Raw genomic sequence first — 12,365 nt, 5'->3', positions numbered from 1 at the left:
TTTACTTCGTTTAGTCTCAAACTACATCGGTATGGACGGAAGCGATATAAGATTCTAATAGAGTCATTGCTGAATCCCGACAATATGTCCTCAGATAAGTGGTGGTCAGACCACACACACCCAAGGCATGACTTTCTTGGGACTTTCTTGGAACTGCTTCTTCATCAGGCAACCACAATGCTCCACCATACACAACTTACGGGGCTTCAGGACTGACTTCGGCGCAAACCTTGAATGCTTCTGGCGTCGGAAAAAAATTCTTGGGCACTGCGAAAGAAGCGTGGCGCTCATGACGCCTGCTCTAGAATGAGGAGATGGATTCTCAAATGTCCTACTCATCTCCGACTCATAGTCCGCAGCTCTGCAACAAAGTCTACCGCCATGGCGCGGACGTACGCTGTATGTGTCACGAGCGGCTCGACTTTGGGGACAGGACTGACCACTCTACAGGATGCAGTAACCTCGCTGAACACTCTTCAGTCCAACTTTGCAATTGTCGATGCCGTCCGCAAGTCTGGAGGCAGGTTGAATGAACTGTCCATCCCTGAGATGGTCGAATGGTGCCGCAAGATTGGATACCAAGTACGCGACAACCAAGCCCGCCAGAAGCAGTCATGCTACCTACCCAACTAACCCTCGCCTGCCTAGCCTACGGATTTGAATGCGTTAAAGGTGATACACATAGCTGGAACCAAGGGCAAAGGGTCGACTGCAGCCTTCACCTCGTCCATCCTCACTCAGTTCGTTGGAGAAAAAGAGGCGAAATCCTTGTCAAAAGTTGGCTTGTACACATCTCCACATCTTCGATTTGTTCGAGAACGCATCCAGATCAATGGAGAACCTCTGTCGGAGGGACAATTCGCCCAGTATTTCTTCGAGGTCTGGGATAGGCTGGAGAATGTCGCGAATGAAGCAGGACAAGACCCCCGGGCTCCCGGATCGAAACCCGTCTATTTCAGATTCCTCACCTTGATGGCCTTCCACACCTATATGAGGGAAAAGGTTGACGTTGCTGTGATTGAGTGTGGCATCGGTGGTGCTTATGACAGTACAAACATCTTGGAATCTCCAGCCGTCACTTGTATCACAAGCCTCGGCATAGACCATGTCGGCATGCTCGGTTCCACAATTGGCGAGATTGCCTGGCACAAGTCTGGCATCATGAAGAGCGGCGTCAAGTGTTTCACCCCGAGCACTCAGCCTGCGGAAGCGAAGGCCGTGATGGAGCGAGTCGCAAACGAGAAGGGCAGCGTGCTCCAGTATGTGGACGTCGATCCAGCTATCGCCAGCGGTGACATCAAGCTCGGACTCCAAGCAGACTTTCAGAAGATGAATGCTAGTCTTGCTGTCGCTTTGGCGAAGACGTGGTTGAACCAGCAGGGTTACGCAGACGACCTCGACTACAAGCAAAAGTTTGCGCGTGGGTTGGAAACTGTCCGGTGGCCTGGCAGATGTGAGACACGGTTAGAGCCAGGAATAAAATGGTGCATTGATGGTGGCCACACCCTCGAAAGCATTGAGCTGGCAGGGAAGTGGTTCGCTTCTCAACTCATGACCAACAAGGACTCTCCAGGACCCCTTCACCCCCAGCCTCGTTTCTTGATCTTCAATCAACAGACACGCGACGCCGCTTCGCTCGCGACAGCATTATTCAACACGTTGTCGACGGCACTTGATGAACCCCACCCGTTCACCCATGCTATTTTCTGCACCAACACGACATTCAAGGACACGGGATTCAAGCCCGATCTCATTTCAGTCAATACCAATGCATCAGACGTTGAGTCAATGAAAGTGCAGAATAACCTCGCAGAGACATGGAGAGGCATTGATTCGTTGTGTCGGGTCGAAGTGGTGAGAACGATTGAAGAAGCAGTCAGTCTCGTCCGCAACTTTGCGAATGACCACCACCAGCAGGTCGCCGGAACAGACAATGAGGAAGTGGCGGCGTTGGTCACGGGTAGCCTACACCTCGTTGGAGGATTCTTGGAGGTTTTGGAGAGTACGATATCCGAATAAAAGGGATGGATTGAAGCTCATCAACTGATGCGATGATCTAACGAGTTTAATAGAAAAAGTGCAAGAACGGCCTCATCGCGAGTAAACTTGCGGGATAGAAATGATACCCATGTATGTTTATAAACAAGAAATCTCACAATCACGAAACTGGAAACAAATTTTAGATGTAGGTAAAAACATCGCTTTCGTCGTCAAAACGCCGAATAATCAAGCAAGAATCCAAGATGCGCTATTTTCTATACATTGCTCACAGGGCGTGATACTTTCCAAAAGGTCGTCAGAACTCATCTTTTTCTCATCCCTCACTGTGAACTCTTCAGAAGCCCGTTTCAATGCCTCCAATTTCTCCCCACGGTCGGACTGACAGGACTGATTGTGCTGAACAGACTCCTCCTGTGCTCCTCGTCCTGGGGCATGGACTCGCCTGGGCGCGTGGGACTGGGCAGGGTTCCGATCCCGCTGCTCGCGCTCTCGTTGCCGTGCTGATACTGGGACCAGCGTGACGGGTCATTGTCAGCAGGCAATTCGTGGGCGACGCCGCCGCCGCCGCCGACGCCGCTCTGCCGGCGCGACCCCGGTTCTTCCTGCTCCTCGATGATGGGCTGCACGGAACTGCTCTCGCTGCTGCGCTCCCTGTCGAAGGGGAATCGCGTCGCGTTGGTGTTGCGCGACCGGGTGTTGTTGTTGCCGCGCCAGTTGTTCTGGGTGGCTGGGAACGGCCACGCGAGCGTCTCGTTGGTGCCCGTCGACGAGTAGTTTGACGAGCTTGAGTTCTCGGCGCTGGGGCTGGATATCTCGGACGCGGCGCCTAAGCGCGATCGACGGAGCCGAGATGCTGCAGCCCCAGCGCCGGCACCGGCGGCGGCGGCGGCAGCAGCGTTGCCGTTGTTGTTGCCGTTTGTGGGGCCTGTGCCATTGCCATTGCCATTGACGCTGTTGCTCAACGGAGACGGGCGGTAAACCTCCTCGGAGGAAGCCGACTGTGAGTGCGTGTGGCCGAAATTGGCGTTGTACGCGTAGTCGACGATGCCCGAGTGCCGCGGATGGCCGAGATTGTTGTACGGCGTGGCCAGTTCGTAAGGTGGTTTTGGACGTTCGGTATTGTTGGCCATCTCGTGACGCTCCGGTTGCAGGGGCGGGGTCGGTTCCTCAGACAGCGAAGTGTACCCAACCTGCTGCACCTCTGGCGGCGAGCTTTGCGAGGATTGATGGTGTGGTGAGGGCCGTTTCGGACTCCCCCCGGCGCATGAAGCCCCGTTCAGCCATCGCGTGATCCGGCTGTTGCTGGAGTGCGAGGATTTCTCTGAAGAGCCGCTGTTGATGATCCGACGGCGCCGGATCAGGAGGAAAAGAAGGATGAGGAGGAGGATGAACATGACGGCGGCGGCGACACTGATGCCGATGATGGCGCCTTTGCTGACTCCCGAGTGTCCACCGTCCGACGAGCCCGTCGAGGAGCCGTTGACCGGGTACGGGTAGTAGTGCGTGATCTGTCTCGAGTACGATTTCGCAAAGATTCCAGCTAGCGCGCCGTCTGACCAGGCTGCCGTTTTCGTTGAGCCTCCCTGACCGTTGCCGCCGATGGCTTTGGTGACGGCGGCGGGCACCTGATAGTCTGACCAGGTCGAGGGATCGTAGGTGTTCTGGAACTCGAGATTGTTGAGGTTGAAGATCTGGATGATGCCTCCCTCTACACACTCGGCCTGGTTCTGATGCACTCCTCCAATGACAAACATTTGGTCAGGATAGGGAGTGACACAACGATGGCCCGAGCGGCCGTGAGCCTGGTTCCCGCTGTACGCCTTGATCCACTGGAAGGACGGGATCGACAGAATCCAGACGTCGTCCGAAGGCTCATCGTCTGCGTTCAATCCGTCGTAGCCACCGTAGATGTAGACGTTGAATGACGACGAATCCTTGGCTGTTGCGACGACGGAGCAGAACTCTGTGAGCTGGCCCGGGGCTTGCCCGGTGGTGTTTTGCAGATACCATGTGCTCGAAGCGATGTCGTAGACCGGCAGGGTCGTCATGAACCCAGGACTCTGCGCTTCACTCTGAGAAGTCTGTGAGCCGTTCAAGCCGGTCGCCCAGATCTCCTCGGGCGCCGTGACGCCGCCAATCGCGACCAGGACGCCGTTGTCGGAGACGGGGATCCATACCAGTTCGGCGTTGGCGCGCGGCTGGATGTTGTCCGGGAGCGTTGTGTTGGTCCATTTCTCGCTACGCATGACCGACATATCAACCTCGATCAACGTGTTTGCTGTCACATTGGCAGACGAGTCCTCGTAGTATATTGGGCCCCAGGTCGGCGACCGCATGCCGCTGAAGTAGAACCCCAGGTTTTCACTGGGCGCAGACACCCCCGCGCCATTTGTGATGTATCTCGTGACGCCGTCCGGCAGACTCCCTTGGTAGAAGCCAGGGCTCCAGCTGGTTCTGTCCGGGCCATACTGGTAGGCTTCATATCCCAGGACGGTTTCGGCGCTTTGGGGGGACACAGAATCTGTGAGACGAGGGAGACCACTATCATCAGGGAAATGTAAGTAGCCTTCTTAGAGACACACGGCATCGAGAAGTCCGAAAACAGGACCTACCCGTAGAGATACAACTCCCCATCATTAGTGAACATGGTGCCATCGACATAGTTTGGCGCAATGTTGTTTCCTGCGCCACCTGCCTTGGACATCCGATCAAACAAGCCCGACACATTCGTTTTGGTGGTGTCAAACGGCGTCGAGAAGTTCAAGACGAACATGTCCCCTTCGACGTTGCCATCACTGCTCACGACAGGCGCCGTTCCATCTGCAAAAGCCGTCTGCCACCACAGCAGACCACCGTCAAGGTAGAGAGCATCACGGATGACGCCAGCCCTTAACCGAGCCCAGTTGCATATCGTATAGTTCTCCTGGACGGATATGCCATGCACAACCCTAAGCAGCAAACCCCCAAGCACAATGGAAGTTGGAAACAATTTCATAGCGAGTTAGTTATATTGCACAGGTTCGGGGTGTCATCTCTGTTCATCAGATCACTGAAGCTGAACTCGAGTCCCCCACCAACAAAAGCATTGAACAATTTACCTTGGGGTAGAATTCCAGAGCGTATATTTTCGCCGGAGAGGAGAAACCGTGCGCTTTGAGACATGCCTCGTATTGATACTTACCGATCATCATCAGGAGCCAAATTTGCCACCTGGAGGACTATCACTACATCAGATCGTTGAAGCAGCGTTTGCCCTAGACTCTCTCGCAGTTTTTCAGGGTCTTTATCGCCATCATGGCCTGAGTCCGGAATGGCGCTTGTAGCCAGGGACCATGCGTCATAGTAATGAGTCCGGCTTGTCTTGATGCTGAGTCTCAGTGGAACTGCGCCTCTGATATCAGAGAGAACAAATGGAAGTGCAGACCCTGGCACGGGCCAAGAGAGACAAGTGGAGGACATCAGGGACAATCGTACCTGGAACCGGGCATGGGTAGCGTTCCTGTGTAGGTTTTCCCTGGTCTCTGAACTCCGAAGAGCACAAAATCCTGCCATGATAGGCACCTAGGCGAGCATAGGGACGAGCTGTGAGTCGTCAATGGCACCTTGGACAGAGACATATGTCGAGGCTAGATCAACCCGTGCCGTGCGCTTATGCTGTTGCCAAACCAGCAAACCGGTTTTGAAGACACATCAGGCCCAAAAGGGTGTAGCGGAACCGGCGGGGTCGGCGGGGTCAGCGACTCAGCGGGAACCTGGGCAAGGCTTGGTTGGAGTCCGTTGGAAGGTGGGAAGGTTGGACGAGGCTCCACCCGCCGCCGGCGGAAACTGTCTCCAGCTTTCAACGTCTCTTCCCACCACTTCCCATCACTTCCCATCCTCCATGATCGCCCATCCATCGCCCATCCCACTTTCACCCCGACTAGACAACATATGGCAAGGTCTCCGAACGCGAGCTTCCTTCGAAAATGGCTGATGCGTCCACTGATTGGCATACCTCCATCTGCTTCTGGCAAGGCAATGCCCCATGCAAAGCCAGGAACGTCACCGACCTGCATGACCCGGACTTCCTCCAACGCCCAATGGCATATGTCAGGAAAAGCCCGATGCCATGTGGCGTGTCTGGTTCAGCCATCCCATTAACTTGGGAGCTGATGCCAGGGCATTATCACTTGTCCCCCAAGAGCTTTCCAATGATGACGGCAAGTCTTTCTCCAAGCGAACAAAATCCTCCTTGGAGCATTCTACTTGACCGCTGAGTGTGGCAGCTCTTGAAGCTTTCATTACTCCCCAACCCTACCTTTCGTTCGCTTTAAGCTCGTCCCTTTCGTTCATTCATCAATCATTCGCTTTTACAGCTTCGAGCTCTGGTTGGTCGAGTCATGAGTGCACTGTAAGGAGGAGAGGAAGCAGTCGTCTGAGGCTTTGAGAAGAAACACGATCAAACATGCATGCATCACTCGGCCGCCTGGCCAGTCTGTCGTTCGCATTCCGTTTTGCTTTTGCTCAGTCGACGACGCTCACCGTCGAAACTGTGCCGGCTCCTCCACCGCCGCCAGTTATACCGGTCGGAAGTATCCTTACCACCACGACGTTAGAGGAGACCGTGTTATACACATGTCCGCCGGCGCCGACGATTTTCATTAATGTGACTGAGACTGAATATGTGCCGCTCACTTCCACCACCACGGCTTCTTACTTCGAGACCGATACAACCACTCTCCCAATCACCATATTCCAGACCATCATCTCAACCACCATCTTGACCACGGTTGGTGCTCTTTCTCTCGGGGAGTGGCTGGAGGCGCTTACGTTCGCAGACCGAGATAGTGACGGAAACATCAACGACCGTCTCGATTACCCCTACCACGGCGACGTTGATTGAGACGTCAACAACACTCTCGATCAGCCCTACCACTGACACACTGACCGAGACATCCACCACCGTCTCCATCAGCCCTACCACTGACACTGCGACGCTGACAGAAACATCAACCACTGTCTCGTCGACGACTAATACAGAGACAGCAACCGAAATCATCTCGGTGTACGAGGTAACCTCTCAGGCGACGAGCATTACACTATGTCCCACCCGAATTGCCAACCCAACCTTCACCGCGCTTGGTCCATATCCCACCGACTGGACGTAAGTTTGCCTTGCGGACTTCCAAGTCTAGCACCGTTGCCGTCCTCGCATTGAGCTTGGTCTTATAATTGTCTTACTGCCCTTTGTTGAACTTCGGCTAACAAGACTCTTATTCATCAGATGGGGATGTCCTCCTGGTTGGCTGTGCAAACCTCTTCAGCAGAATTGCAATTTCGAGGCTGGCATACCCGACCGAAACTTTTACTGCAGCCCGAATGAGTGCATTCCTGCCAATGCGTTGCCGACCCCGCTACCCACCTGGGACGCGGATATCTATGGCAATGTCACTCCGGTGACCGATCCCGCGCTGCACATCGACGCCATCCAGAATTACTTCAACATGGACCCGATCGACTTCGGGCTGACGTATGAGATCTTTGTCGTGAACGAGGTCTTCACCCTGACCACGACCATCTTCGAACCCCCGAGTCCCACCGTCGCCGCAAGGCAGGCCCAAACCAGCATCCCGGGCGCCTGTTATCCGTGGTGCAACAACTGTCTGCTGGAAGCCCAGGCCAACGGCAAGACGTCGGCACTCTGTGTCCCCGGCTCGGCCTTTGACGTATCTCTGGTGCAATGCGAGCAGTGCATCGACTACCACAAGTCCGACGACAGCGGCAGTTTCGTGGAGATTGCGCCCCAGTTCCAACAATTCCTCGACTACTGCAACCAGTTCTCGACCGTGGTCGTCACCACCTCTGTCGTGGCGACCACAACCAACGCCGCAGGGTCGGTATACAGTACAGTGTCTGGTACGTTGTCGACCACCGTGGTCCCCACGAGTGCACCACCTCCGTCATCGGTCGCCAGCCAGCCGACGTCGGTCGTGACGGTAGTTGCCTCGACCGCGACCTTGACGCCATCGTCATCGCCACCACCACCACCGCCATCGACGACCGTTTCCAGCTCGTCAGTCCCCGTGACGACCTTGTCGTCGTCATCCCAACCATACACCACGACCGCAACGGTCGTGACCACCTCTTATTCCCACGTCACCGTCTCCGGCCCGGCGTGGTCCCAAGTCACCATCATCCTGCCCGTGAGCCACAACAGCACCACCACCGTGTACGGAAGCCAGTTGACGAGCGGCGGCGCGACCCTTGTCCTGCCCACCTCGCCCCACACAACCAGCTACACCACGACCATGACGGTGACTCCCGGCGCCGAGCAGATTTCCGGCGCATCCGTCGTCGCCGCGAGCACATCCTCCTCGGGCCACGCAACCTCACACACCTCCTCGACCACCGCGTCGCCGTCGACCTTCACCGGCGCGGCCGCCGCAATCAGACTCCGCGCATCGACAGATGCCCACCACCAGCAGCAATCAACGGCGCTCGGGTTGATCATTTGCTTGGCATTCATGCTGGTGTTGCTGTAAAGAGTTTCGGGCTCAAATATTTTCTTTCTCTCCGCCCAACCCCCACACCAGCGCGAGAAAAAGAAAGAGCTTCTCGCTCTAGATGGTTTTGCATTTTCCGCGGTTTTTTTTTTTTTTTGCTGGTTTCTGAACATCCGAGAAAATGAGATTTCATGCACACACGTACACGACCTATAGAAGTCCCCACCCCCTGAGAGAGAATGTAAGGGCCCGGGGGGAAGAAAATCCTTTAATTAATTGGCCTTATGGCACCACCCACTATTGGCGATGGTGATGGCGATGGCGGCGGCGGCGGTGGTGGTGTTGGCGATGATGAGGGCGGCAAGGGTGATACATTGTGGGGAAGACCGCTCTGATCTCCCAGGGTTGGTTGCGATTCCAGCCCACCGAAGAACATGGCCAGTATTGTTGTATGGAAGGTTACGCATGAGCTTTAATGATGATGTTGGATGTCGGATGTCGGATGTCGGATGATGGACGGAAATGTAGGCCCCAAGGAGGAAATAGTAAATAGGGAACAAGTCACTCAGTACTAGTATTCAGCTATCACATAGCTACTAATAGCTAGATGAGGCTCCAGAATTATTACTGTATACCACGCCTTTTCCTTTTTTTGGGGGCAGATTGATGGTGAGAAAACCTAGTTCATTCGACGTAAACCCGACGAAAAATTGCTACATGGAACAAAAAACCAATACAAAACACAGATTTGACAATCCCGACTTTTTCAAACTGCCTGCGGCTCAGCCCCGATGCCGTTCTGCCTGGCATCCTCGTTCATCTTCTGCTGCTCCTTCTCCGGCACGAGCGGCAGGTTCGTGTAGATGGTCCTCTTATTCGCCAGGCCCTCGGCGGTCAGACTCTGGCCGTCAGCCCCGGCGACGGCGACGTTCTTGTGCACGTGGCCGTTGATGACGATGGCGTGCAGTTTCGACGTGTCCTGGAAGACCTCAATGTCCTCGAGCGGGTCGCCGTCCACGAGGACCACGTCCGCGTAGTACCCCGGCTGGACCTTGCCCAGCTCTTCCGGGTGGCCCATAATCTCGCCGCCCAGCGCGGTCGCGGCAATCAGGCTTTCCTTCGGCGTGTACCCGAACAGGTTGACGAAATGGGCGAGATCGCGCGCGTACGTGCCGTGCGGAGCCCACGCGAAGCCGTAGTCGCCGCCGGGGAGGACGCGGACGCCGCGGCGGTGCAGCTCGCGCATGGCTTTGCAGGCCTTGTCGACTTCCTCCACGAGTCCTTTCTTCTTGGCCATCTCGGGCGTCATGCCGTACGGCACGGCGTCGCCGGAGCAGGTGTTGTAGGGGAAGTTGATGGCTGGAGCGACAAAGACGCGGTCTTTGAGAGCTTCGAGCATGTCCAGCCCTTCTTCATCTGCGAATGAGGCGTGGTATACCACGTCCACGCCGGTCTGACAGCAGAGTTTCACGGAGGCGGCCGAGCGTGCGTGAGCGCAGACTCTCTTCCCCCGGTTGTGGGCTTCTTCCACGGCGGCTCGAGTCTCCTTTAGGGTGAAATATGTCTCCGTAGCACCCATGGTAGGATGGACGTAGTCTCCGGTCATGCTCAGCTTGATGTTATCAGCTCCGAGTTCGATAAAATGCCGAACCGTCTTCCGCATCGCATCCTCTCCGTCAGCATAGTGGCTTATGCTCGGGATGATTGCTCCGCCAGTGGTCGTGATCTCCTGGCAGTTTGCCAGTGTTCGGGGTCCGGGAATCATGCCGGATTTGATTGCTTGCTTGATGACGATGTCCAGACGCTCTTGTGCCGACGCCGCGCCGAAACACATGGTGTAGCCACAGTCGATGTAGGTCTTTGCGGACTCGGCCGTGTGCAGGACGTGCTCTTCCAGACCGAGACTCGTCAGTCCGTCCAGTGTCGGCGAGTTGTTCCAGCTCAGATGCGTATGTGAGTCGCAGAGACCTGACATGAGCGTCTTGGTGCCCTTGCCGTCGATGACGAGTGTGTCGTCGTCGGGAGTAAAGTTGATCTGGCCGACCTCCTTGATACGTTCGCCCTCGATCAGCACGTCCCCCTGATACATATCTGCCCCCGTGGAATCGAAGATGTTGACATTCTTGAACAGGATCTTGCCCTTGTCTCCAACTTTGTGGTTGTCGATGGTGATGTCTGCTGGAGTGGGCTTGTATGGGGGCAAATCTGTGAGGAGACTGCCAACGCCGTTCGCCTGAGGATTACCGATTGAACCCATCTGAAACGCGGATTGTTTACTGCTCTTGTCAAAAACTTGTATTTATTGATGCAGAAGCACTCGACAAAGGGACTGTGCTGTGCTTGTACAGTCAGTAGAAGCGCTTTTTGGTTTCAAGCAACATACACCTCAAATGAGGGATCTTCCAGTGATTTGTATTGCATGTGGAAACGCTCCTTGCGTATTGCCATGCAGCACTCGGATCGACATGCGGAGACCCCGCTCGATACGTTCACATCCCATCGCGGGATGATGCCGTCGAGAAAGACTGAAGAGTATGCTGTGTTAGGTTGTTGAATAGTCGTGACGATCATTCGGAGTCGTGGACACGGTGAGATGCCGGCACCTTGACAGACGGATTTGCACCCAGAGTCGAGAAGATATCAAGGTGGAATCTTGGCGACAAGGCTCTTTTATATCCTTTCGAGAGTGATCTATATTGTCTTTCATAGTACAACGACGCTGCTGACACTGACGAAGCCCGAACCTTGGTATTAGCTAGAGCCAATCCAGCCGAGTTGACACACCCGTTCTTCGCCATGACGGAAACCACCATGTCTTTCGGCTTCATTGGACTCGGGAACATGGGCTCCATGATGAGCCACAACCTGGCATCATACGCCCAGTCCAAAGGCCTCCCGAAAGTGCAGATATGGAATCGGACTCGCAGCAAGAGCGAGGCTGTCGCAGCCAACAGCTACTGTGAGGCTGTCGATTCCATTCCAGGCTTGGTTCAGAAATGCAACATCATCCATACCTGCCTTGCCAATGACGACGTCGCCCTCTCAGTATATCGCGAGATCCTTCAGGCACGGAAGCCCGGATTGATACTGGTCGACCACTCAACTCTGTTCCCCACCACCTCGACGACTCTGGATCAAGAAGCCCGAGACGCTGGTGCTTCATTCATGTCTTGCCCAGTGTTTGGACCACCCGCTGCCGCGAAGAGCGCGGGGCTATTGATTGTTCTTTCCGGCAAGGAAGAAGCGAGGCAGACGGTGAAGTCGTACATTGTCCCTACTCTGGGCAAGGGCGTGATAGACTGCGGCGAAGAAACCTCAAAGGGCGCGCTCCTGAAAATTCTGGGGAACAACTGTATCCTGGGCACGATTGAATTGTTGTCCGAGAGCTTCACCTTGGCCGAAAAGACCGGCTTCGACACTGACATCTTCTACGAATTCATCCGTAAGTGATCTCCTTTCTGCCCATTTTGGGTGGGAAATGCCGGCTGACTTGTTTATCCCAGAGCAATGGTTTCCTGCAGCAGCCTGGGTCAACTATGGTAAGAAGATCCGGGATGGCACATTCAGCGGCAAGACAGGCTTTACCTTGCCTGGAGGAATGAAGGATGCAGCATATATCCGCCGTCTTGGAGCCGAGACATCAACACCGACCCCAATCATTGACCAAGCCTGGAACCATTTGACCACCGCCAAAGCAATTGGAGGAGAATCATTGGATTGGAGTGCCTGTGCCGCGGGGATGCGGGTCACGGCAGGTCTAAAGCCGTTCAAGGGCGAGGATTTCTCTCTACAAGGGGACCATGCCAATGGAGTCAATGGGAAATAAGACGAAGAGTCGTCTGGGTGGTACAGAAATATTCTATAGTCGGCTTTAGGGACTGT

General features: G+C 55.0%; 5 protein-coding genes across 5 annotated transcripts; 3 read left to right on the top strand and 2 right to left on the bottom strand.

Moving 5' to 3' along the window:
• Positions 1–381: 381 nt before the first annotated feature.
• Positions 382–2,019, top strand: Z520_08343 (uncharacterized protein; the record flags this gene model as incomplete). Its single annotated transcript, XM_016778840.1, has 2 exons — positions 382–582; positions 649–2,019. 2 exons carry the CDS (start codon positions 382–384, stop codon positions 2,017–2,019), a joined length of 1,572 nt encoding a protein of 523 aa, XP_016630211.1.
• Positions 2,020–2,348: 329 nt separating this feature from the next.
• Positions 2,349–4,996, bottom strand: Z520_08342 (uncharacterized protein; the record flags this gene model as incomplete). The annotated part of the gene is made up of 2 exons (XM_016778839.1): positions 2,349–4,542; positions 4,614–4,996. 2 exons carry the CDS (start codon positions 4,994–4,996, stop codon positions 2,349–2,351), a joined length of 2,577 nt encoding a protein of 858 aa, XP_016630210.1.
• Positions 4,997–6,445: 1,449 nt separating this feature from the next.
• Positions 6,446–8,522, top strand: Z520_08341 (uncharacterized protein; the record flags this gene model as incomplete). The annotated part of the gene is made up of 3 exons (XM_016778838.1): positions 6,446–6,769; positions 6,819–7,144; positions 7,265–8,522. The coding sequence occupies 3 exons, from the start codon at positions 6,446–6,448 to the stop codon at positions 8,520–8,522; spliced, it is 1,908 nt and encodes a 635-aa protein (XP_016630209.1).
• A 727-nt stretch (positions 8,523–9,249) lies between these two features.
• Positions 9,250–10,740, bottom strand: Z520_08340 (uncharacterized protein; the record flags this gene model as incomplete). The annotated part of the gene is made up of 1 exon (XM_016778837.1): positions 9,250–10,740. The coding sequence occupies one exon, from the start codon at positions 10,738–10,740 to the stop codon at positions 9,250–9,252; it is 1,491 nt and encodes a 496-aa protein (XP_016630208.1).
• A 539-nt stretch (positions 10,741–11,279) lies between these two features.
• Z520_08339 (uncharacterized protein) lies at positions 11,280–12,309 on the top strand (the record flags this gene model as incomplete). Its single annotated transcript, XM_016778836.1, has 2 exons — positions 11,280–11,925; positions 11,987–12,309. The coding sequence occupies 2 exons, from the start codon at positions 11,280–11,282 to the stop codon at positions 12,307–12,309; spliced, it is 969 nt and encodes a 322-aa protein (XP_016630207.1).
• Positions 12,310–12,365: the final 56 nt, after the last annotated feature.

This window comes from Fonsecaea multimorphosa, assembly GCF_000836435.1.
Source record: "Fonsecaea multimorphosa CBS 102226 unplaced genomic scaffold supercont1.18, whole genome shotgun sequence".
Classification (NCBI taxonomy): domain Eukaryota; kingdom Fungi; phylum Ascomycota; class Eurotiomycetes; order Chaetothyriales; family Herpotrichiellaceae; genus Fonsecaea; species Fonsecaea multimorphosa.
Note: the sequence above shows the minus strand (reverse complement) of the source record. Positions and strands in the feature narration are given on the sequence as shown.